Below are 27,213 nucleotides of genomic sequence, written 5' to 3' on the forward strand. Positions count from 1 at the left end.
TGCAAGTCGTGATGCTAAACCATAACGAAGACATTGATATTTTAATAGGGACATAAAATCTTCATGTCCGCCAGCTGCACATAATATTAAAGTATAGAATGTCTTTGAATAATGATATAATTAAAATATAAATTCCCAAGCAAAATAATAAATAATAATCATTACAAATTAACATTCGACATTGAACAGGAGACGGATCTTAGCCAAAGAAAATTTTTTTAAATAAAAAATATCGATTAAATTAAGAACAGGTAAGGTCATATCACGTCATGGTAAACTTGAAAAGAATTATAATATTTTTTACGTCTATTTTATTTTTTTCAAATTTTATAAAAAATACAAATTTACAAATAATGAAAATGACGAATTGATAATAATTTAAATCGTATAATACTTTTGCGCGAAATTTTGAAGCTCTTATTTATACTTTCTAAATTAACAATGAAATCAAAAGTACATTTCTATAAACTTATCTAAATCCTCTTTAAATTAATTGAAAAAATAATAAAAAATTACAAAATTCATTAACATTCAAATTATTTGCAATTTTTGTTTAAGTTACATGAAATTTTCACTAACAAAGCGTGAAAAAATGTCAAGATAGAATTCTATGATACACGTATTTCTATTTTTCAGGACTTTTTAAATCATTGAAGCAGGGGTTCGAACCAGCATTGACAGTTAGATAACTTAAAATTAATCGTCTGTAGCAATTGTACGTGTCTCAAAGGTCAAAAGTTGCCACATGAGTTGAAGCAAGCGAAGCCTCTAATTATCTTCTATTCTTACCAGATGACAGGGCGCTGAGCAACGACGATTGTGGTAGAAGCCGCGAGACGTATCAACCCGTTGGATGCCTCGACGTAAGTACATTGAAATGCCGAAGACTCCGGCTCGTTCTTTGTGGCTTTTATGAACAGAGCTTATATCCGTTTCGTTGACTTTGGAAGTCAGCAATTTATGACTGGGAGAAACCAAGATTTGCAGTATGTATTTAAACTCTTCACCGTATATCGTGGTTTTTCGATTTCTCTTTAAAGGCAGTGCCATCGACTTGATTATTAGTCTTTTCCTTAAAACGAAAATTATTTACAAAATTCTCGGTTGATGAATTTAGCTTTTTTCGAGCTTTTTGATGTTTAATTTCATTTTGCAAGTGATCCAGTATAGTAACACGAAAAGTGAGAAATTAAATTTCTTGATGAAAATCAGGTGCAGTGTCACCTTATATGCCCGGTGGCTTATCGCGGAATTGAGCCATCAAATTAATAATTACTCGCTCGGCATCAATAATCAGTGCTGCAACCGCGTCAATTCCCTCATCAATTTGGTAGCAAGCCTTGGCAACAAAGTTAGGGATAGAGAGTGAGAAAGCGAGAGACGAAGTGACTCGTAATTAAACTCTATAAAAGCCATTAATCGGTTAACAGCGGTGGTTTCTGCACTCTGCCTCTCTCTAAACTGCTGAACTCAAAAATTTATAGATTTTAATATGTATAAAATGAATGCACGCGTCTCGGAGATGTTACTTACGTAATATAACGCAGTGACTATATTTTTGGCCGTTTTGATCGTGCAATTACAACAGGACTGTGCAGTTAAGATGACCTCGCGTGTTTGTCGATTTAACATACCGTCGTGTTCGGGTGAAATTGCAAGGTCGAGTGTGCGCGGCATAATTGCTAATACAAAGGACTAAGTAAGCTTTGTGCAGAGAGTACGAGTGTCAAAGCCGCACAACCTATCGACAGCTTCATATGCGTGGTAATTGTCAATTTCGTGTACGGGTGTCGCGAGTTTGGAACGCATAAGACGATAATAATGCGCACAGGAGAGACGACTTAGTTGAACCTTAACCAAAGCGAGCAAAGTTTTGACTGACTATACGGTATATACTCTTGACTTTCGGTCGCATTAATTTGTTTATCAACAATATAATAATTTCTAAAGAGTATTTATAGCTTCATTTAATTTATTAATTTTTTTAGCGTTTACAGGCATATAATGGTATTACTTTAAGAAAGTACAGTATATTCTACTTCAAAATAAAAAAAAATATTTTTTTAATATTTCACAGGCAATAATTCACAAAAAATGATTTTATATGGCTTACATGATAATATATTTGACTTGAATAAAATATAAATTTTGATTACGCAATTTATTATTTTTACTTTAATTAATACCTTATCTCGTGTTTCCTGCTTTTACAAGATAATCAACTGCGCTATAACATAACTTTTTTAATTTCTTAATACCTTACGTTTTTGAATAATATAACAATTCATTTCCTTTCTCATTAATAATGAAGAAATTATTTAATCAAATTTGTTATTGTCCACCATAATTCATTAAATAAAGTAAGAAAATCATAAAGCAAAATCACACTTTTATTTTAATTAAAATTCAGTACTTTTTAAATAAATAAAAATATTAATATAACTTTAAGTTTTTCAAGATTTCTGTCATTTTAATAACATTTTACGTGAAAGTAAAACTGTATCTCTAGTTAATAAGTTCAATGTTCTGGTAAGTCTCTACTCCAACCGATTGATGATAAAACAAGTATACGGCTAACGCACCACAGCTGCACGCGTATAAACGTACTATAGCAAGAGTAGATCGGAGAGATACTAAAATGGGAAACATGCTTGTCTACTTTACCAACAGCACACCATAATTTATTATTAATAAACTTTATAGTTTTCTTTTATCATAAGTACGTATTATGTAATGTACGTATACAAATGAGATCAAATTATGTTATTCTATCATTTTTTATTAAAAATAAATGAATAAATAACAATTTCTATTCGGTGATTCACATTCAAAAAGAGTTCATTTCAAAATACGTTTTAAAAGAAATTTTATTATTTTACTTCAATTTAAAAAAATGATTTCGTACAGCTTCAATTATGATTTATTGTATACATTCAAAAGTTGGAATGTGCTGACGACAGAGAATTAATGTGTCAATACCGAAACAGTTATTTACGAACAATCAAAGGCATTCAAGCTTCGACATCCGTTTTTCATTCAATCGAATATTGTCTTAAGATTATGCAAAATTTTGACGTTTATCTTTCATTCGACAACTTTCTCAGTGACCCATTACCATATTTGGATTCGAATCGTGTACTCGGCGCAATTTAAAAATTTTGCCCGACGATTACTTATTTTATCCAACAGCAACAGCGACCGCAGCAGCATTCGATTGAATCAGCTCGCAAAACCAGTACTTTTCAATTATCGCGAAAAACCAAGTGCATCGAGTGAGTAACTATATTCGCATTACATCTCTTATATGGAATTCATGACGTATACTCGCGCGTGTGCCTGCACTACACACTGGCGCGTTTTTACCGCTGCCGCTGCAAAACGTCTCGGTATGACTAAAAATAGTCAACGGAAGATGCTGTAATAAGAAGGGATACCCGGAGCCCCGCACAACTTCTCCATGGCTCGCACCATAAGAGTTCCATAGGCAGCAGCAGCTCTTGGAAATAACGAGAGCAGAGGGGCAAGATGTGGAGCACTCCGTCTCTTTCTCACAAACGCGACTCCCATATCTAATTTGCATAGCACATGCGTGCGGACTCATGCATACTACAAATGTGTATGTGTGACGTATACGTATATAGTTCCTTTCTTCATATTATGTGGGCGAGCGGCAAGAAATAGGAGGGGAGCTCGTATAGCGTATTTTCTTTCTCTTATTATCATGTGGCCGACGCCGCCGCCGCCGCCGCCGCCGCGCCATATATACTCGCTATTATATATATACGGCGCGGCTTCTCCGTCTCTCTCGCTCTCTCTCGCGCGTACAGTCAGCAAGCCAGTCAGTAGTAAGGGGGACTTATTTTCTTTTTCTCTCTTTTGAAGAGTAGTTTGTCTCGCTCTAGCTCCAATGCATCAGTTTTCGTGCTCCACTGTGCTCCGGAAACATGAATACGACTTTGTGAGCGCAATTCTTTTTACCGCGAGTGCGTGTGTTTTTTAACAAAAATTGTTTAGTTACAATACGTGCATGTGCCAGTTTTTTTTTTTCGATTGTGTAGTTTGTGTAACATGTTCGTCGTGCGGTGTATCACTCGCTCATCGCATTAGTCAGCGCTATAACGCACATAACGAGGTAAAAAACAGGCCAGATCAGCCGCACGGCGCAGAGATCTGTAATTTTAATTTATGTTTCCTCTATTCCTAAGCTGCGGTGTGTATATGTGTATGCCTCCACTCCTCGTATCCAAATATACTTCCTCAGACTCTAGGGTATATATGTGCTAAATGTATCGGGGCTTGGGCGAGGTCTGCGAAGTCAATAATATTGATAACAAACGCGCGGATGAGTAAAAAAAGAATTGCTATGTCTAGATGAAAATATCTTGTAACAAAATGGTAGCTAGTTGGGCGTGTGATTCCTATGTATAGCAGTACACACACACTGTGTAACAACGGTAATTCTGCATTATTTTTCATGACTATAGTGAGAGATAGTTGTCACTCGCAGACATCGATAGCGACTATTGTCTCTTTGATAAAATAATTCACGGGTTCCGGTGCTTTGGCGTGTGCGTAGACTCGTATACGTATGTACGTATATATTTGTATGTGTACACACACGCCCACGCATCAGTGCATGTTTTAATATATGCGCTGAAACACGTTCGTCTGTAAAACTTATATACAAGCAAATATCGAGTCTGCTTGATTGTTACACACCTTGGAGGTTATGCACGTATAATATTATGCTCTTACTTTTACGCATATTTTATTTTATTACAATTCCTCAAGACGCGGAATTAATTTATTCAACATCCGGACTCGTCATTATGCAAATGTATTTCATAATTACGGATGTTTTACGATATAATTAATACATACTTTTTAACTGTTTTGGTAATTATGAGACTTATTTTATCCACGCTAATCGCACTAACGATTAAAAAGCATTTTAAAATGATAATTGATATAAATTTGATAATGAAATGCTTCAAATTAGTAGGCGATAAACAACAAGTGATTATCGATTTGTTTCAAACTCTGCTTGCTAATCAGACTAATTTGTTGTAAAAGTAAAAACATTTCAAATTATCATTGACGAAATGGATTTCAAGGTGATTTTAAATTTATATTATCATAAAAATAACTATACCGCTTATTGTTTTATTTCAAACACATTTATTTGTGTATGTCTTGTGGAATATTTTAAAAATACTCTTTAAAATTTAATGTTTGTTTTTGTAAAGATGTGTTTCTTTATTTATAGAAACTTGTATACCCACCATGGTATTATCAATAATGAAATGTTTTTACGAAAAAAATTAAACGAGAGAATTTTTTGAGATACTGCATAGATTAATTGAATAAAATTCTTCAAAATATTAGTAAAAAGAATTTAAAGAACTAAAAACTTGATGAGTTTTTTTACATTTCGCAAACTGCAATAGCGAGTCACGTCATCGTTCGCGAAAAAAATTGCGAAAGAATTTAGAAACGTGCTTAAACTTATAAGTAGTATGGAAATGAATTGTCAAATTCATTCATGGCAGTTAACCATTGATGTAACAAAGCACTTCAGATTTTATGGTGTTTTGAAAGTAGCCCAGAACTATAGCGTAATTAAATTCAAAAAAATAAACTTGTTTACATTTGAGACGTGATGTCAACCTAAAAAGCTGGAATGTAGAATTTACTCATTGAACTTTGAAAATAAACGTCTTTTCTTTTACTTAGGCTTTTGCCGATCGTAACTCGGCTGACTCATCTCGAGTGCAGCGCATTTTCTGTTATACTCTTTTAAAAATGTACGCAGTACTACTATATTTGTTAAATATTCATCAGTTGCGGCCTCAGTAGATATTTATTTGCATGCGATATCTTCATGTGATTTATTGTATTGGTTCGTTTCTAAATTGATGCCTTTGAGTTTTCGCTTAGAATCTTATTTTAACAAATATATATTGAAAAATGTACTAAAAATGACGTTTACACTAACAAACTTTTCTGTGTTGAGATATTTTCGAACCAATTAATTACTTTTTAACCTTAATTATAAATAAAATTTCATTGAAGAATAACTATACATAAAAAATAATTTAAAAATGGAAAATAAATGATTACGGTTTAATAAAATTAATGTTAAATAAAAAATATTTTATGTACAGTGCTTAATAAAAATTGTCGAAATTTTGTCAATAATAAAAAATGTCTTCAATTGAAATGAATCAAATATTACATGGTATAAACGCTCAACATTTTATGGCTAGTATTTACCCAACGAAAAAGTTTTTTCGCATATAAACAAGCCTTAAGAACTTAAGATAAGTGAATTCACATTCACATTATATACACAATTATTTTCACTTTGCCACTTGCAGATTCGTATGTAAAGGTACTCGCCATCTAGTGGTGGATGCTTAAAATAGTATTATCGTATTTGAAGTGGTTAAAAACCTCAGCTCAGTTAATATGCGCTATTTGTAATATAACTTTGACGGAAAAATCATCTAAACAAATCAATTCATTTAATGTCTTTTGAAGCTTTTTAAATTATTTTTTTGGGTATTAGGCTATTATTAATGTTGAGCAATTCTACCGTAGTTGTTAAATTATTAATATTTTGTTCGAAAGAGACTATATTTATGAATCTATTGAATTACTGTTTCAGAATTCACTCGGACACACTGAAGAAACTAGCTGCAATATTGTTATACATCTTCTAAACTGTAAATATTCCGTGTTTTCACCATGGCTACAATATCACTGAGAATTTCCATACCGGAAAAAAATGTCATAAAAATGATGCAATTTGATCCAAGCATATCAGTCCATCATGCTTGTGAAGTGATAAAAGACAAACTCGTCGAACATGAAATCAGTGGGTTAATAGCAACAGATTATGGGCTCTTCTTACCTAGTGAAGATGTCAGAAAAGGCGTTTGGCTCGAATCAGACAGAAATTTAGATTATTACATTCTGAGGAACGGAGATCTTTTGGAGTACAAAAGAAAATCAAGAACATTGAGGGTGAGAATGTTGGATGGAGCTTTAAAAACAGTATTAGTCGATGACAGTCAAACTGTTGCAAATCTCATGGTTGTCATTTGTACGAAAATCGGCATTACTAATCACGACGAATATTCACTAGTTCGCGAACTTCCAGAAGACGAAAACGATGGCCATAAGAAAGATAATTTTGGAACTTTGACTCTAAGAAGAAAGAAAGACGATAAAGGCGAAAAAAATTCCAAAATGGATCAATTGAAAAAGAAGTTAAAGACTGACGACGAAGTTAATTGGATCGATCCATCTAAAACGTTGCGAGAACAAGGTATTCCCGAATCAGAAACGGTCTTGTTGAGACGAAAATTTTTCTTCTCCGATCAAAATATCGATGGTAGAGATCCAGTTCAACTGTCGCTTCTATACGTTCAAGCCAGAGATGCGATTTTAGATGGAACGCATCCTATCGTTTTGGAACAAGCGTGCGCATTTGCAGGTATTCAATGTCAAATTCAGTTCGGCGACCACAAAGAGGACAAGCACAAATCTGGGTTCTTGGACTTGAAAGAATTTTTGCCTCAATCTTATTTGAAAATAAAAGGAGTCGAGAAGAAAATCTTTGCGGAACACAAAAAGCATCGTGGTTTGTCGGAATCCGAGGCGAAAGTCCTTTACACAAAGACTGCTCGATCTCTCAGTACTTACGGAGTAACTTTCTTCTTGGTGAAGGAAAAATTGAGAGGAAAAAACAAATTGGTTCCCCGACTGTTGGGTGTCACGAAAGATTCGGTCTTGCGTCTGGATGAGAAGACGAAGGAAATTTTAAAGACGTGGCCTCTGACAACGGTGCGTCGTTGGGGTGCCTCGCCAAACACATTTACTCTGGATTTCGGAGACTATTCCGATCAGTATTACAGCGTTCAAACGACCGAAGCTGAACAAATTCTGCAATTGATATCCGGATACATAGACATTATCTTGAAGAAGCAGAAAGCCAAAGACCACTTCGGTATCGAAGGAGACGAAGAATCGAGCATGGTGGAGGACAGCGTGTCCCCCGTGCGGGCGACGATTATGCAGCACGAATCGAAGCGCGTCGAGAGGAGAAACGTCAACTCGCACTCGGTGGCCGTGCCTTCGATCATGAGATCGAGCTTGAACGGTGCTAGGAATTTCGAATTCAGCGAACTGTCCGGTGCTCAGTACACCACGACGAGCAGACAAGCCAACATGGTCTATCCACCCGGTACGATGACCGCGCCTCCCTCGTACATGTCGCAGCCGCAGAGAGCCGCTCTCGAGTCGACCATCATTTCGGGTCGCGAGATCATCGAGACGGCGGAAATGGAGCTGTCGCGCAGGACCATGTTCCCGGAAATAGGCAAGGACAATGCGTCCATCAAGTGGAGAGAGCAGACCATCGACACGCACAAGCAGAACATCGGCTCGCAGATGGCCGCGATGAACGCCGCCGTGGCCCAGGTAGTGACGCTGACCTCGAAGACTTACGAGGAGGTCGACCACGACGCCGTGGGTGCCGCCATTACCACCATCACGTCGAACCTGCCCGAGGTAACGAAGGGAGTGTCGATGATCGCTGCGTTGATCGACGACGAGTCGACCGGAGACAGACTTCTGGACGCCGCCAGGAAGCTGTGCTTGGCTTTCTCCGACTTGCTGAAAGCCACGGAGCCGGAAACGAAGGAGCCGAGACAGAGCCTCCTGAACGCGGTCACCCGCATCGGGGAGGCATCGCAGCAGGTCCTCACGACCATGAGACCCGAGGACGAGACCCAGCAAGAACAGCAGGACGTTCTTTTATCTTTGGCCAAATCCGTCGCCAAATCCACTGCCGCTTTGGTTCTGAAAGCCAAAAACATTGCATTCCAGTGCGAAGACTCGGCCCTGCAGAACAACGTCATCGGATGCGCGACGAATTGCGCCTTCTCGACCTCGCAATTAGTGGCCTGCACGAAAGTCGTCGCGCCGACTCTCGACTCACCCGCTTGTCAAACCCAATTGATAACCGCCATACGCGAGGTGACCAAAGCCGTCGAGCAGTTGGTCCAGGTCTGCGACAGCGAGTGCACCAACGAGGTGTCGCTGAAGGAGCTCAGCCAGGCCGCCGCCAACGTCACCAAAGTCCTCAACGACTTGCTGATGCAGGTCAAGCTGGCTAGCAGGAACGAAGGCACCGACGAGCCGGACCAAGAGAAGTACGTGGAGACCATCCTCATGGCGACCAATAAACTGTTCAGCATGCCCAACGAGACCGAGGAGATAATTCGCCAAACGAGAATCGTCGGACAAGCCACTGCCCAGCTGATTCAGAGCATCAAGAGCGACGTGGGCAAGCAGAACGACTCGGAGCACCAGCAGAAGCTGCTCATAGCCGCCAAGGCTCTCGCGGACGCGACCGCCAAGATGGTAGAGGCCGCCAGACAGTGCGCCAGCGCTCCCCAAGACACCAAGAGACACGACAACTTGCGCGAAGCCGTCGAGGAACTTCGCGAAGCCACGACCGTTGCCGCCTTGCCCGCCATCAAGGGTAGCCTAATCAGCAAACTCAGGACCAATTCCAAGCTCGCGGCCTCGGCGGCGGCTCAGTGCGCAGCTGCCGTCTCGGGCGTGACCAAATTCAACATGAACAGCGCCACTCAGCGCGATCTCAACGAGAACTGCCAGAATATGATGCAGCATATTCCCACCTTGATAACCGAAATAAAGAACACATACTCGAAGCCGCACAGCTCGTCGGCCCAATTGAATCTCATCAACGCCTCGGAGGACTTTTCGCTGTCGTGCGTCACGGTCTTGAAAGCCATCAAATCGACTCTGCCTACAACTTCCGACAACGCATCGATCATATACTTGAAAGACAGTTCGCTGTATCTGGGCTCGGCCTTGACCGATCTGAAATCCGTGGTGACTCGTTCCAAGGAAGTTTTCACTGGATTGGAGTTCGAAGCAGCCGATGAAATGTTGACGAATTTGAGAACCGAATTGCAGGATTTGAACGAAGCCATGAAGACCAATTCTCTGAAGCCTTTACCCGAAGAAACTTCTGAATCTACCTCGATCAAGTTTGGCTCAGCCTCTAAAATGATCGAATTCACAATGGCCAAGCTCTTGTCAGCTTGCAAACAAAACAACGAAATATTCATTAAGAGGACCACCAACGAATTCGCCGATAACATGAAAGAATTCGTATCTTCCGTAAGAGGTGTCATCGCTACCAACGAGAGCCACGTGCAAGGCGAGATTTTGAACAACGCCTTCGACGTACTGAATCTGTCCGACAAATTGTTGAAGCAGGCCAAAAATTGCAGCGAAAGTTACACCGAGCAAGACTTCGAGCATTTGACGCACATAAGCAAAGAAGTGATCCACTCGCTCGACACTTGCGTGTCTAGTCTGCCGAATCAGAGAGATCTGAACGACGCCATCGGACACATTCAGCACCTCAGCGACACCTTCGAATCGGACCTACCCCCACCGTCCGACAAATCCTTGGGTCAGCTGCAATCCGAGCTCAGCGCGTCGGCCGTTCGTCTCAACGACATCTCCGCGCAGTTCTTGAACTACGTGCAGAATCCCAACGAGCTCTCGTTCGCCACGAAACTGTATCTTCAAGCTCTGGGCGGTACGCTGGAAACCGTGAAGGAGATACAGCAGCGTACGTCGCAAGAGGTTCAGCCTCAGGTCGTTCATTCGGTTCAGAATATCTGCAAGAATTCCATCCAGCTGTTCTCGCTGACCAAATCCATAGCCATGGATCGGCAAACTCCGAACGCCAAGAATCAACTGACCGCGGCCTCCAGAAATGTGACGGACTCCATCAATCAGCTGATAGACATCTGCTCGTCTTCCACCGTTGGCCAAATCGAGTGCGACAATTCAATCAGAAATATTCAGTCTATGCTTCCATTGCTCAACAATCCGAACGAGCCCATTTCGGACGCCACGTACTTCGAGTGCCTGGATGACATTATCGAGAAGAGCAAGATTTTGGGCGACGGTATGACCGGTATCGCCAATCATGCCAAGAACACCGAGCACGACAAATTCACGGATTCCATCAAGAACGTGTCCGACTCGATTTGCGGCCTCATTCAGGCGGCTGCGCAAGCGGCCTACTTGGCCGGAGTCAGCGACGTGTCGAGCGCCTTCGGCAAACCGGGCCTGATCGATCAGTCTCACATCTTCAGAGCTGCCAACGCCATTCAGGTGCAATGCCAGACGTTCGAGAACTCGATTTACACGCAGGAGCAGCTGTTGACCGTGGCGACGCTGATCGCCAAGCACACCAGCTCTCTGTGCAACGCCTGCCGAGTCGCCTCCAACAAGACGAAGAATCCCGTGGCCAAGAGGTACTTCGTGCAATCGGCCAAAGACATCGCCAGTTCCACGGCCGTGCTCGTGAAGGAGATCAAAAATCAGTACCCCGGCGAGACGGAGAGCAACAGACGAGATCGCTACGAGAAGACGAAACCGCTGCTGGAAGCCATCGACAACCTGTGCGCCTTCGTCAGATCGCCCGAGTTCGTGAGCCAACCCACTCAGATATCCTCGGAAGGCAAGATCGTCCAGAAGCCCATCATCAACGCCGCGCAGTCCATAATCGACAGCTCGTGCGCGATGATATCGTCGGCCAAGAGTCTCGCGGTCACCCCCAAGGACCCGCCGACCTGGCAGCTGCTGGCCAATCACAGCAAGAACGTCAGCGACTCCATCAAGTCGCTCGTCTCCTCCATCAGAGACAAGGCCCCGGGCCAGCGCGAGTGCGACTCGGCCATTCAGAGCATCACCCAGCGAATCCACGAGATCGACACGGCGGCCATGAACGTCATATCTCAGAGCTACATACCGCACACGAAGAACACCATCGAGAGCTTCATCGACATGATCAAGAACAGCTCTTGCGAGCTGCACGAGAAGCTGGTGTTCCTGTGCACCTCGGCCAAATTCGAGACGCAGAACATCGGCCACTCGGTCACGCAGGTCACGCTGTACAGCGAATCCTTGATAAGCAGCGGAATCAAGCTGGCCTTCTCTCTGAAACAGCAGAAGCAACAGATCCAGCTGTTGGACCAGATAAAAACCGTGGCTGAATCGATTTTGCAGCTGATTTACGTATCCAAAGAAACGGGCGGAAATCCAAGGGCCAAGAATCTTCACAGCAATTTGGACGAAACTGTCAACACCGCTCACGAGTCTCTCAACGATTTGGAAAAAACAGTCGAGTCAATTTCCATATCGAACGGTGCTACCTCTGGATTGGTCGACGCCATCACCCAATCGCTTTTGGCCTTGGAAGATCACGAGATCCTCGACTCTGAAAACGTCGATTCGTTGGGTAATTATCAATCGATCATGATCGATTCGTGCAAAGAGATATCCCGAATCGCCAGCAAAATCAGTACGAATCTCGATAACAAAGGCACGGACCTCACCTCTCTCGCTGCTCAGTTGTCGCAAAATTATTGCAAGCTGGCCAACAGCGGCAGACACATATTCGCCGTACTGTCGAACGAGCACACGTTGACCAAGCTGCGCTTAATCGTTCAAGAGGTCGGCAAAAGTTGCATCGACATCGTACAGTCCATCGGCAGATGCGAGATGCAGTCGGGCGACTTCTACTTCCATCAGGAGATACGAGAAAGTTGCAAGAACGTGACGGAAAAGATCGGCCAGATATTGTCCGTTCTGCAAATTGGGTCGCAAGGAACTCAGGCCTGCATCAATGCGGCCAGCACAGTCTCCGGTATCATCGGCGATCTGGACACCATCATTCTGTTCGCCACTGCCGGTACCTTGTGCGCCGACCGGGAGAACGAGCGATTCTCCGATCATCGTGAGAACATCCTCAAGAGCGCCAAGGCACTCGTCGAAGACACGAAGACTCTGGTTGCCGGAGCCGCCTCGTCGCAGGAACAACTGGCCGTGGCCGCTCAGAACGCAGTGTCGACGATTATTCATCTCTCAGAGATGGTCAAGCACGGCGCCGCCAGTCTAGGTAGTAACAACACCGAGGCCCAGGTGATGCTGATCAACGCCGTGCGCGACGTCGCCTCGGCTCTCGGCGACCTCATCCACGCTACCAAGGGTGCCAGTGGCAAGCTCATCAACGACCCGAGCATGACTCACCTCAAGGACTCGGCCAAGGTAATGGTGTCCAACGTGACTTCTCTGTTGAAGACGGTCAAGGCCGTCGAGGACGAGCACACTTGCGGCAATCGAGCTCTCGAGTCGACCATCGAGGCGATCGCCCAGGAGCTGCAGTTCCCGAGCACTTCCTCCACGCTGGACGACATCACGCCGGAGGACCTCATCAAGTGCACGAAAAATATAACGACCTGCACGGCCAAGACGGTGGCCGCTGGAAACAGCTGCAAGCAGGAGGACATAATCGCCGCTGCAAACATGGGCCGTAGATTAATCAACGAGCTGTTCATGATATACAAGACGACCCTGAAGTGCTATCCGGAATCGGATGAAATAAGGGATCGTCTTTCCTCGGCTACTTACAACATTGCTACGAATTACAAAGAACTGCTGGAGTTGGTTCTACAGATCTCGACGAGATCGGGCGACCGTAAACACCTTCTGCTGCCCGCCTCGAAGAAGATCTCGCAAAACGTGACGGAACTGGTGGCGGTAGCACAAATGATGTCTTCCAACGGTCTCTTGGACCTGAACAATCCCTACGACTTGGCCGAGAACGAGCTCCTCGGTGCCGCCGCCAGCATCGACACTGCCGCGAAAAAGTTACAAGGCCTCCAGCCTCGCAAGAGCTTCCAAGCCAGCAGCACGGAGGAGTTCAGCTACGACGAGATCATTCTCGACGCGGCCAAGTCCATCGCGGCCGCGACGTCCGATCTGATCAAGGCCGCGAGTATCGCACAAATGGAGCTCATGCTCGCCGGCAGGATAGCCAAAAATCCGGTGACCAATTCCGACGACGGCCAGTGGTCCGAGGGCCTCATATCCGCCGCGAGATTGGTGGCCGCCGCGACGCACAGCCTGGTGGACTCGGCCAACACCTTGGTCCAGGGCTTCGGCAGCGAGGAGAAGCTCATCTCCAGCGCCAAGCAGGTCGCCAGCAGTACGGCTCAGCTGCTCGTGGCCTGCAAGGTCAAGTCGGACGCCGACAGCGCGAGCATGAAGGTGCTGCAGGCCGCCGGGAGCGACATCAAGCGCGCCACCGACAATCTGGTCAGGACGGCCCAGCAGGCCATTCAGCACGAGGAGGAGCGATCGCTGATCCTGAATCGGCGCATCGTCGGTGGAATCGCTCAGGAGATCAACGCCAGATCCGAGGTGCTGAGAATCGAGAAGGAGCTGGAGGAGGCCAGAGGACGCCTCACCGCCATTCGACAAGCCAAATATAAAAACAAAAACGAACAGTCGGAGAACGACGATTCGGTCATTATGGAATCCAACACGCCGCCGCAAATGGTGTCGTCGTTGTAATCGAGTATAGAGAATTTAATCGATTGAAATTTTTATTTGTTTCGCTCAAATCTCATGTGTAGATTAGAAAACGTGCTTTACGATGAAGAATGTCACAAGTTAATTTTTGTAATGTTTTAAAAGTATATAACATAGAAGTATATATTTATAAAAGCCTAGAATTTATAAAAATAGGTCAACAGTGCCAGCTTATCTCATTCATTCTTTTTTCAATATTATTCATTGTTCGGACAGAGTTGATGCGAACACGGCTTACACATTCGAAAATTATTAGTTAAATTTCAAAGTACTAACCCGTAAACAAAGTATTGGTGCCTTATTCAATGCGGACTGTACTAATTTATTGAATTCATATGATGAATAATAAATGTTGGTATATATATTATATATATTATTATATAAAGTGTTGTATAGTTTAATAAAAATATTGTTTTTAAAATAAAATTTTGTAATTCAACTTTTCCTAGACTCGGTTTAAAGCGTGAACTTAAGCAGCTAGTCATAGTAAAGCAAATAACATACTAAAATATTTTTAAGAGTTTACATGGTTGACCTGAACAGCTAATCAAAATAACCAAAAATTTATTTGCTTAGCGTAGAACGGCAATCGAAAATTCAAATGATTGAATTACTTATTTTACTTTTATTATTTTAAAAATTTTTTGGGCTTTGAAAAAGTCGAGGAATTTTTGAATGAAAAATCGTGTAATTATGTTAAAGTGAAGAAAAATTAAATAAATTTAGAAATTTAGATGCTATTGTAATTATAAATATTATGCACAAAATCAAAACTAATTATTGTAGTTGGAGATTGAATAATTATATTCTAATAATCAATATATTTTAAGTATATCATAAAAATCATATTGAAAAAGAAAACAAAAATTAAAATTCATGTCATATCATACAGCGCATTCCTAAAAGTACAGTTTATAAAATTATAAAACGATATAAAATATACTTAATTTGCCTGCGAATCAATAGGACCAACTTTTAAATAAAAGACGTTATATTACCCGAGTACAATAAAAATAAAAATGCCTACACAAAATGTCTATTTCATCTACAAAAGCTTTTGTATTACCGAAAATTCATAATATTAGAAAAATAAAATAATATTTAACAATACGTTACTGTGCATTTAAACGATGATGATTCAACCCAAACTATATCCCCAAAAATTCTCGTTAATTGATTCATAATGTAAAAGGAAGGCGAAACAATTTTTAGATATGATACAAACAAAAATGTCATAAGTTTTATCGTATCATAGAGTATTGACACGCGCAGCATTTTTTGTCACGAGAATGAAATCTTATACACGCATAAAAAATGACCAATCACTTCTTTATCGTAAGTATTTTGTGGAGTATAAGTTTTAAAAGAGTCTATTCGTAGTATCGTGACAAGTTTCGAGTTTTTTTTTCAACTGATGAATATTCAAATTACGCTGAGAGGAGAATGAAAAAAATTGATTGCATAGAAACAATATTCTTATTTATTCATCACACACCAAATATACAAAAATGAACTGCATTAATATCAGAATATAATATACTACTAACTTGAAATATATATTCAATAAAGTTATATCCGAGTATTTTACAAGTTTAGAATGATATCTCAACAGAAAAGATCATCTACAACATTCTTTCACAATTGGCACAAACATTTTGGTAGAAAATACGTTTTCTACTAAACATTTTTGAAAGATTATTACAATTGATTTTGTCATTCGATTCATTCACTTTTACAATAAATATTTTTCATACACGAAGGAAGATGGAAAGCTTAAATTGCTAACAAATTTCACTATGAGTGTGCAAACGCATATGGCGCGCACGAGTGAAAATAATTCGAAAAAATACGTTTTTCGACTTTATTTATCGGATACGGTGCTACAAGACAATTGAAAAAACGTTGGATTTGGATGACGTGACAAGAAAAATTTGATTCACACATTTTCTTCTTTGCCTCCTTGACCCGACTGTGATGGAAATATATTTCAATCCTAAATCGTGTTCCACCACCGCACTCATGTCGCAGATAAAAATTGCATGCGCGTTCGCAATCTTAACGTGTCAGTTTTCCGAATGAGCATAGAAGATAATGAGTAATCGAACATTGTTTAATTTGAAAATGGAATATCATTTATAAGTGTGGGCAGCATTCGGTTTGTATTTTTATATTTATTATATAGTCATCTTTTTTTAACAATACATTACAACTATTACTCGTTGGAATAAAGCAAAATTTTTCAAAATCATATAATAAAGTAAATACAGCTTATAATTTGTACAACAGACATATATTGTATACGAGTATACTAAAAACAAAATGATCTATATCATTAAGTTTTCTTTACTAGCGATGCGATTACCGACGTTTGCCACAAAGAAAATCATGGCTTTAATAAATAAAAATACTTATTCATCTATATTATCTATGTACATTTAATGAGAAAAAATGTCGAATATCTATTTGTATATCCGCTAATAAGTCGAGCAGATTTTTAAAACGTGGAATGTATATAATAATTTGTTTTATATTTATGTACACATACGGGAATTTGCATGTATATCGATAGTATCTTAATGAATTGTTTATATATAATATATATTTATATATTCATATGTATATGATTATATCACAAGAAAGATTCAAATGCTCTGTACAGGTTTATGTACTCGGAAGCATCAAATGCTTCAAAGCAAATTCCCCCTTAGAACTTGCATTTTTTACATAGCAATTTGCAATTTCTTTTTTTATTTTCGTTTTATTTCTATATATATTTTTTAGTTTACAAAGTTAAGACGTGGCTTAGGTTCTTTTTTAGGTTTATGCGATATTGTACTTTATGCTTTTCCATGCGCGCAGAGAATGTGTCAACCGGGTTTATCCAATCGAACATTCGAACGTCTTTTACAAATCTTAGTTACGTATCAGAATTAGACTTACGGATTTAATTTGAATACTATGTACATAATCATACATGCCATGCAGTGTATAACTTTGACGGCTCTCGAGATTCGCAGTTTCTACGCTTGAAGTATTATTTTTCAAAGAGTGTGTATATCGCGCTCTCAAATGACACTTGGACTCTCAACGGACTCGGATAAAAAAAACAAAATGATAAATCGTGATTATTTGACTATCTTGCACGCTTATTCACGCTCGTTTCTTTATAGTGGCTACCCATTAATGGCAAGTTTTATTTTCGGTCACATTTAAATTGGCACAATGATCGAAAGATTTTCGGTATTTCCAGTTCGTGCACGACGAATTGAACGATGAACATTTTTTAACGAAGCCTCTGTATGAGATAATTCGGCTTGTACGAATACGAAGAATTATACATATAATGCGCTGACGCGGATTTGAAACTATTTACCTAGGGGGTATGATACAGCAGATCCCTGCAGCGTTTCTACAATTATCGATTCACAGATATCTCGAAATACATAAATTCAAATGACGAACAATGAACATAATCGCTACACAATATTCATCGTAATACGAATCTCAAGCCGATAAAATCGCTTTAACTAATTAATCTCAAATTAGTAAAAATTAGACAATACTGAATGCACGAGATCGCTTGACCACAAGCCGAATTTGAACAGATGAATGTATCAATCGACGACGGGGCTTCTTCGGGACTCGTGCCCTCGAGCGGGATATCCCGTTGCTGTTTGTCCATTGCTTGGCGGCAACTCGATTCCCAAAAATTTCTATACACAATTTTGTTTGTTCCTGTCCACGACCAACCGATCCTCTCTACGCGTCTTTCATTAATTTGGCTGACAATCATCGAGTGTCGTAGCCCGGCTGAATCAACTGAGCGGAGCTGACTCAATTGTAGGGCCACGAGTGCCTTATCGACGTGACTACGTTCGAGGTCGGTGGGTCGTCTGGGCGTCACTTTTTCATATCGTTCATCATGTTTCCGTCCTTACTTTTGACGTCGAGCGATGATTGCTGACTGCTGGTCACGCCGCCGTTGTTGCCCGGGTACATTTTTTCGAGGTGATTTAACGATTCGTTCAGGAACTTCTACAATGGTAAAATTGTAAAGATTTATATGTGTTTACTTAAAAAATGAAACATCAAGAGGGTAAAATAAGCTTTCGAGACTAACCTGCATTGCTTGTAGAGCGGCAACTATAGCAGGACTTCCGAAACCGTGTGATATTAGAGAGAAATGCGTGAGGTGTCTCTGTATGCTCGGATCCAGAATATGTTGAGGTCGAGTATTGCACAGTGGTGACCTGTCCTGATTCAGAAGGTCCATTAACTCTTTGGTGATTTGCCTGCGACGAGAGAGATGGAAAGAAATTAATTATTTATTTGAGAACTTTTTCGCGACGCGTCCGTCTTTCGCTGTTTCAAGGTTTCATCAAACTCACTTTGTAGCATGGAGAAGCTCTTTTCTCCTGTAAGAGTCCTGTGGCTCGCAGTGCTGCCGACTCAAGTATTCCGCGACCTGCTTGGCCGGGAACTCCGTGTCGCACACGTAGCCAAAGTCTCGGGCCAAGTGGATAGCTTCACCTGCAATGCACAGCAAAAAAAGCACGATTTACGTTAGTAAAAAAAAAATGTATAGTCTCAGTCGGTGGATATCATTCTTATGTATAAAGTAAACATTGTTCGACGTGACTACGTCGAATGTTACAAATGAATTAGCTGCTTGTTCGCGCATACATAAGTCTCATAATAAGTCCTTTTGTTCTATAATTTTATCCTCTCTTTCTTTCTCTGCCTCGCTTAGATTGGGCTTGGAGATAATTGAAATTTTTCGCAAACACTTTTACTTCCGCCAAGTCATGCTGCTGCGGCTACGATATACAGCTTCGTGTCGTCATGATTGTTAATTTCGCAGAGAGTGTATACGCGTACGCAGCCATTTATCTCGCGCACGTGAGCATAAAAGAGACGCAGAAGCGAGATGCCGATCTAAGCGCGCGACCACGCGAGGGATGCTTGTTACACCAATGAGTCGGAGATACATTTTAATTCGTTGCCACTACGCGAGTAATGAGTAATTTTCATGAAACGATTGAAAAAGATTCCAAACGCATCGTTTTAGGTATTCGACCTCGCGAATCGCATCGCCGAAAATAACGCGGGCTTGGACAAATAATACGAGCGTTTAATAGTTTTCGAGTGAATCTGCACGAACGCGGACGATAACATCGCAACGACTCTTACGTTTTACTACTGTTTTACGTGCAAAAAAGGAAACGCACGCATCAAGAACTTTCACCGTCATCAACCCTTTTGACGTATATATTTCGGCAAAGAGCATTGCTTTTTTACTCGGCGCTCGGGCAGGTATTATGCGGGGCTATGGTCTCTTAATTACGGTGATAAGTTACCGTGAGAAAGTCTTGATGAGCCACAGCTGATCAAAAGAACCCTTCGCGCGTGGCGCGCAAAAAATACACGTGTATTATATAGTCTCGTGTCCGAGCTGCAGAGCATGTAACATGCATTAAGTACAACGCTGCTTTCGTGTTCATGTATCGTCGCTTTAGTTGAGTTTTTGCTCTTTCTCTCGCCTCTTTACCGGAAGAGCGACGGGCCCAATTCCAAAGTAATTAATAACCTGCTAATAACCAGTGCTGAATAGTACATAGGTACACAACTCGCTCGTTCGCGCGCGCACGGCACTTACGAAATTGCAAATCGCGGTTACGCGCGAAAAGCCGATTGTATGCGTTACCGTACACGCACGTTCGTCGTCAAAGAAAACTCGTACACGCGCGCGTAATCCATCAGGCGCGTTTACGGATCGCATTGTTCGATCTCGTTTTCTGCGGCTGCTGCTGCTGTTGCTGCACGCACGCATTATATGACAATATATTAAAGTCAAATGACCCGCGTGTCGCGCTCATGAAAGTCGCGCAGCAATAGGCAAAGAAAGTGTGGGAACACGGCAGCAGCACAGCATCGTGGGTGAGCCGCGCGTTGAAACTGTGTCTCCTCGCGAACGATCGCGACGCCGAGTATAATAATCCTTTTTCCAAAGCTCGGTGGCGGCGGTAGGACTCTCGTCATCATCGTTCTCAAAATGGCAAATTCTTTATGTTAATGCGCAAACGCGTGTCAATGCGCGCGTACACATGCGCGACGAGCAAAATTTATCGAACGCGAACGTGAAAAAAAGGCCTGGACGACGATAGAAAGTTAATACTTCAGCTCTCCGCGTGCTGCTGCGGGAGAGAAGAGACCGATGCTTGAGATTAATAGTTTACTGCTGAATATATATTTGCGACGAAATGACAAGTTTTTAACGGTGCTTACGCCAAAGATCGTAATTAATTGGACGGTACACTATAAAAGCTTGTCAATGCATACACTCTGTCGTTACATCCATATTTGCCTCTCTTCGGCGCGATGCTTGCGCGTGTATAATATATGAAACGCGCGCCTATATACACATGCACATTCACCGCAGTAAGTTTATTATACTAATGCAGCACGCGCGGCCTCGCAGTTTTGAAACAAAGTTAAAATTATTTATAATTTAGAGCCTCATCAATAAACTTTCCAAATTATTCTCTACTCTCGTGTTCCGGACGAGTTTTGATATCTCTCGTTAAAACGCATCTTCCAACTGTTATAATATTAACGCATGGCGCATAATTCAGCCTAGTCAACGTATTATAAATTCGCGTATAGAAATAAAAAAGAGCTTCGCTTTATATATATTTTTTTACGAGAGCTCGCAGCCCGACTCTCATAAATAATAATCAGTGTCGTAGATGACATTCGGGCTCCTTTGTTAGACTGTTCAACTAAGAAGATGAAAGGTCGGACCCTTTGACTACGAGAAACTGCCGAAATCCACATTTGGTGACTCGAATCTCGGGCGATTTATGACCTTTTTGGTTTGTGCATAGAAAAAAAGGATACTTTTGTAAAAATTGTAAGATTATATTCTTAGATACGCGAGATTTATCGCAGTAATCGAGAAATTTTTGCGACCTGAGATCCTGTGTAAAGCGTGTAATAATTTACAGCTTTTATTTACTTTAAGTGCGCACGCAGTCCATTTTTCATTTTTGCAGCAGGAGGTTTCAGGTCTCGAATTCAATAATTTAATATTGATTTTTTTTATCGCAAGAGCGGTAAGATTGATTTCCTTACCTTCGACTAAAGAAGTTAACAGCGTGACGTTGGCGGCCTTCCTTCTACCGGCAGGAAGATTTAGTCCAATTTTTTCTAGCTTTTCCCTGAGTAAACGTCCTCCATTTTTAGATTTTGCTCTGTGAAACAAACGAATTATTAGAGTTAATTAAAGTATACAATGAATAATCGTTTATATTTAACAAAACTGTATTATCAATGACACTTTTTGATTCATTTTTGTTTTTGATGAATAAATCATAATAAAAGTGAAATCGCGCGGATAAAAAGATCAAACGAAGGTAAGATAATAAAAGAGAAACAAGCAGACAATAACAATGCACAGGTGCGTGGAAGTAAGCATGGTATACAGGCGCGCGCATAAGAGAGAGAGAAAATGAAGCTGCTGCGGAGTGAAATAAGGAGGTACGAAAATAAGACGAGGCTTTGAAACACACAAGAACATTAATCATCAGTCAAAAGAGGAATATACTGTATACACACAGAGCTGAGAGAGAGAGAGAGAGAGAGAGAGAAGGCTCGCGTGTGCACATGCGTCTATATATACGTATATACGCGCGAAGGTACGAAAATTAGCATAATCGAGTTACATTGCATGCCGCGACGCGCATCCACCGCCACGTGCATGGGAGTCTTTTCGAGGCTTGCCGTAATGTAACGCGCAGCAGCAGCAGCGAGTCGCTCGCGTTCGGTAGGATTGCAGGGCTTTTCAACTTTTATATCATTGATGATTTATCGACGCATAGTTTGCATGTTGCGCACATTTCTGATTTGTGAGGGTATGCACTCGGACGCCGATACACTCACACAATATTATATCATTCGGGAGCTTTCTGTTCACGCAGGCACGTATCACAGAGAAAAATTGCGAGAAATCAAAAAGACGCTCGACTGTATTAAATGTCAGTCCATAAAGCCCTACGCGTATGCATGTGTACACGGACCCTCGCTCGAATTATGAATAGGCCTAGAAACCAGTCTCTATCTTGGCTCGTACGCGCGCGCGCCTCCCGATTCTCCCTGTGCTCGTGCGACTGCAAAACATCAATTTTATTCAGCCGCGTTCAGGCGAAGAATCGTTAAATTCACTTGGCCTGCGAGCCGCTGCCACCGCTCGATTTCTCGCTCGCTTGTATTAATGCACGTGGGCATTAACGTAGCTACATAGCTATATACGCAGAGTCGATGCTTTTTATTCGCGCGCCCAGCAGCAGCAGCGCATCTAATCTCCTGCATCTCCGTCACGAATGTATCCGGGACTCTATTATTCCGCGAGTTCTAGCCGAGGGAAGTATATCGCGTCGCGCGCGTGTGTCCCGACGGCGGCCGATAGTAAATCTAAATTTGTTGTAAATTTCGAGTCTTTGTCACTCGAGGGCCGCGCTGTGTTCTTTTCTCCAGCTTCGGTAATAGATATACCTCTCTGCATTGTGACAAAGATTCTTTCGACGCTCCAGCCTGTGCCAAGAGTTACGTTCGACATCGCGATTTATAATATTGCAACGGCAGCAGTCGACTAGCTTTACTATAGAGAAAAAAAATTGTCTTGCTACGACTTTGACGAGAAGTTTTGGCAGTTCCGACAAATGAATTTTAAAGTGATCCGAAATTCGTCTACATACATACCGACAAATCAGTACCACTGCCGAAAAAGCAGACAAAATTTCCATTGCCTCGTGCTCGCAGCAATTGCATATCGGAGGGTAGCTCGCTCTCGTATACACGGTAGCAAACTAGTCGTTCTCGTTATGTCTTTCTCTTTATCTCTTTCTCTCTTTCTCGGCTATGCGCGCGATCTCGTTAATTAAGCCATTGACTGAGTGCTGCTGCACGACACGCCGAGTGGGGAGCATATTTCAAGTTCGTTTAGGCATCGTATAATATAAGATTGGTTTCTCTCGCAGAAAGAGAGAGAGACTCGTTGCGTCTCTTTTATAAAACGTGACGATTTCTCAGACTCGTTAATCGTCACCTTTTGTCTCCGATGAAAAATTGCAGAGAGCCATATTCTCGTTTGAACAATTCCTCGACGAAAATTATGATCGTATAACGTCAAAAATCGAGGAATTAAATTGGGGGAACGCAGTTAAAATTCACTGATACCGACAGTTTAACTCGCAGATTTTAACGGCCCGAAACTGCAACTGCATTTTCACGAGTGCAGCGAGCAAATAAACGACCGACCCCATCGAGCAAATATTTATACAGTTTACGTTCGGTGTACCCTTTCGTCTGCGGCTGAATGCACGCGTGGTATTGAAATACGTTATATGCGCGCAACAATTTAATTTTCCAATTGTCATCGAATCATCCTGTTCATACCAATAAAGCATCAAAAAAGAAAAATCGTAGTAGAATCTTACCTTCGCAAGACGCCGCCGAGCAAGCTGGCGTTCAAGCACTCGGGCGGTGATAATCGTCGCTGAACTTCCGCGACTGTGACTTTGTACTTGCTGGTGCTGCTGAGCAACGAGAGCCTGCCGGGCACCGAGCAGAACACGTCCGTGGGTTGAGCGTTACCCGAGAGCATGGCCTTCTCGCTTCTTTCCGATGGCTTCATATCTGCAAAGAGTAAAGAAGACGTGAGCATCAATAAGTCGAATTCTATATGCAGCGCGTGTGATGTAAATCATTCGACGAGGTTTTAATTATGTCATCCTTCTGCGGCAGATTTATCGTGCGTAAGAGATGAAAAGTTATCAGGGGATATTTCAAAAACGGCGAGGAAAGTACGTGCTCACAGCGATAAGCCAGAGAAAGTAAATATAATATTCTTGTACAACTGTGTTGGCAAACATTTTATCAAAAATTTTGCTTGAAAAAACATCGAATACAGTTCTATACCCCATATACTTAGGCGTCAGTCTACACACACATGTACGCGCATTACCTCGATATTACGACTACTTTTATTAAGCTAACGGTGTTAAGACCCGAACGCACTGATATCATCACCTATGGACTTTCTATCGTTAAGTTTGCATCATATTAGCATCTCGTGCGTGCTGCTATCCGAAGTACACGAGTCCGTGTGAAAGTAAAATGCTGTAATGAAGCTTTGAACTTTAATTGCATTAGCGCATCTTCGCACTTAAGGTATTTGAAAATAATCGAGTTTAGCTGCTTGTCGGTATACTTCTCTGTCGATACCCGAATCGTATAGATATATAGCAGCCAGGCAATAACTTTTGCGTACGTATGGAGGCGATCTTTCCGTGTCCGTGAACATATTTTATTAGGAAAATTCAATCAGCTTACCAAATTTTCATTCCTACAATGCATCGATAACTGCCCGAAGATCTTATATTGCATCCACGGATCGGAATGCTTAATATCACGGGAAAAGGGCAAGTATGAGCAGCAGCAGCAGCTGCTGCCTACTCAAAACCAACGTGTATCTATATCGGCTGTATGGTCAAGCTTCTTCTTCCCTTATTTGTTTTTCGTTTTTCTCTCTCTCTCTCTCTCTCTCTCCCAACAAAAATATGCTCGCAAATACGCCGCACTTATCGGGTCGTCCGCGCGCGCGTGGGTGTATAAAGTACACCACGGCCATATATTTTCATGCTCGCCAGCTTGTTGCTGTTGTTCGACGCGAGTGTTTCGACCCGGAGAGATTATTAGTTGGGGATTTGCGCTGCCTTCCGAAAGGCAATTTTAAGTAGATAGCTAAATTCTTGGCAACTTTAAACTTCGACTTAGCGCAGAGGCGTAATAAATGAATTTTATATGCCGTGCCGAGCTCGGAGAATGAGATGCTTTTATTTTGAATTCCCGTTGCGTATTATCTGTGCAGCGTGTAGTCGTTGAAATGTTCACTCCGTTCGACAAGTGTTATTTTATTAAGTTAATGCACGCGTATACGTAAGTGAATAGTCGAATGAATTCGATTATTTTTTTCTTCAACGAGGACACACATACTTATCAATTTCTCGTGTAAGAATTTGATTTGATTAGCGCCATAGAAATGTATAGAAGCTCGCGGGCCTTTCAGCTGTTGTATCTATTAAAATGACAAACAGATATCCGACACGCTTAATTACCATCAAACTGAGTCGTTATGCCTCGGCGCACATGCACACATGCACATGAAAACTTTAGAGCTGCACATTCACTCCGACGCTCGCGTTTCACCTTTACCCATATTACGAGATGAGATACTTCCGCCCGCGCCGGATCGCAATTCTGCTGCGTATATCTTTATGAAGTCTTTCTCACGTGCGCAGCAACGGCAGCAGCAGCAGTACAGTATGCAGGCATCACCTGTCCGCCCCGAGAGCTATTTCGAATTTGCATACAGTGTATATGATGTTATATAGCGCGCGCGCGGTGGGTTATGACGCGGTGTACGCTCACGAAATGATTGATAATTTGCGCACGACGACAGGTACTTTCCTTTCTCTATGGCAGTGTCTCGCAAGCTCGCGAAGCTGATTTTACTGCCACGCGGTTATTAGTCGGCCCACAGCGTGTCACGAGTCTTTATTCATTTCGCACCGATCACAGAGAGCTGACGATTCGCTTTCGTGTGAGAGCTTTTTTTGTTGTTTTTTTTATTTCGAGCGAACGATGATTGCAACGGTGTCACGCAGCTGCCGCGTGAAACAGCGCAAATAGAGAAGCCAATTCATTGATTCGATTGGACGATTGAAAAGGACGATGACGACGAAGCATCGCGGTTGGAAATTCCTTTTAAATCCTTAATCGTTAGATATAATTGTTAAGCACAATATAAGGTATGCCGACTATTCAACAGATGAATTCAAAATTTACTTAAGCAAATTTATGATATTAACTTCGGTTAAATAACATAACAGTACTCGCGCGTTGCATTCATTCGCGCGCACACAGCGCACTCACACTCCTGTACACGCGCGGTACCAAATCAACCATTAACTTATCATAATATTTGAGAGATAAATCGCACCTCTTATAGTTGTATCCTTTAAAGCAAAGCTCGAAACAATCATACCGATAGCTTACAAATGGACTCCTCGATGCCGCGCAGACCCAACGGACCAAATTCCATCAGTCCGCGTTTATTATATATGGACCATGGTATCAGTTGTACGCGCCAAGGCGAATTTGATTACGATCATTAAAGACTCCTAAGGTGGCATAAATCATCGCTCGCGGGTACCAACAGGTAAATATTATATGTACTTTCTTTTCCGCGCGGAGCACGGCACGGCACACACAACAAGATTATATTGAGCGCCCGAGTAGCTGCGAATAATTTGTCAGCTCTCGGCGCAGCGCAGAATATTATGGGTGTTTGAGCGTGTGATTGACCATGAAAAGATGATTTGGTTTATTAATCGTTGACCTTAGCTTCGGTGCACAGTCGCTGCAGCAAGAGAGAGTGTGCGTGTGTGCAGTTGAGATTTTTGCACCACTTAGAAGGAAGATGAAAATCATGATTGATCGATCAGTAGGCTGGATAAATTCCCGAATAACAGTTTTCGACTAACGGTTATTGTTATATCAGCAGGATTTCTCATACTCATTTATCTTGTAAATTTTTGCAAAATGATATGGACGAAGAACAAAGTATTTATTAAAAAGGGAAAAGGAAAAAAAATGATGTGC

General features: G+C 41.7%; 3 protein-coding genes across 4 annotated transcripts in view; 2 read left to right on the forward strand and 1 right to left on the reverse strand.

Moving 5' to 3' along the window:
* Positions 1–758, forward strand: part of LOC106652647 (KH domain-containing, RNA-binding, signal transduction-associated protein 2-like) — a 45,262-nt gene extending 44,504 nt beyond the window's left edge. The window contains exon 8 of the mRNA XM_023459656.1: positions 637–758. Coding sequence (XP_023315424.1) covers positions 637–689 — 53 coding nt within the window. The 3' untranslated portion in view covers positions 690–758. The remainder of the gene's footprint in view (positions 1–636) is intronic.
* LOC106652625 (talin-2) lies at positions 699–15,101 on the forward strand. Of its 2 annotated transcripts, XM_023459654.1 has the most exons (3): positions 699–715; positions 793–863; positions 6,668–15,101. In XM_023459654.1, the coding sequence occupies exon 3, from the start codon at positions 6,748–6,750 to the stop codon at positions 14,473–14,475; it is 7,728 nt and encodes a 2,575-aa protein (XP_023315422.1). In that variant the 5' UTR covers positions 699–715; positions 793–863; positions 6,668–6,747; the 3' UTR covers positions 14,476–15,101. The 2 variants fall into 2 exon arrangements, with proteins under 2 accessions (XP_023315422.1, XP_014227175.1); XM_014371689.2 differs by lacking the exons at positions 699–715; positions 793–863 and adding an exon at positions 3,898–4,132.
* A 1,249-nt stretch (positions 15,102–16,350) lies between these two features.
* Positions 16,351–27,213, reverse strand: part of LOC106652394 (transcription factor AP-2-epsilon) — a 35,366-nt gene continuing 24,503 nt past the window's right edge. Inside the window, exons 5-9 of the mRNA XM_023459618.1 lie at positions 23,988–24,186; positions 21,625–21,743; positions 18,882–19,023; positions 18,614–18,785; positions 16,351–18,528 (exon numbers count right to left, since the gene is read on the reverse strand). Coding sequence (XP_023315386.1) covers positions 18,394–18,528; positions 18,614–18,785; positions 18,882–19,023; positions 21,625–21,743; positions 23,988–24,186 — 767 coding nt within the window. The 3' untranslated portion in view covers positions 16,351–18,393. The remainder of the gene's footprint in view (positions 18,529–18,613; positions 18,786–18,881; positions 19,024–21,624; positions 21,744–23,987; positions 24,187–27,213) is intronic.

The sequence above is a fragment of the Trichogramma pretiosum genome, unplaced genomic scaffold (assembly GCF_000599845.2).
Source record: "Trichogramma pretiosum strain Unisexual culture from Peru unplaced genomic scaffold, Tpre_2.0 scaffold26, whole genome shotgun sequence".
In the NCBI taxonomy this organism is placed as follows: Eukaryota; Metazoa; Arthropoda; class Insecta; order Hymenoptera; family Trichogrammatidae; genus Trichogramma; species Trichogramma pretiosum.

Bases quoted from the DNA above. Each gene is read 5' to 3' on its own strand.
- LOC106652625 (XM_023459654.1), top strand. From the start codon at position 6,748: ATGGCTACAATATCACTGAGAATTTCCATACCGGAAAAAAATGTCATA.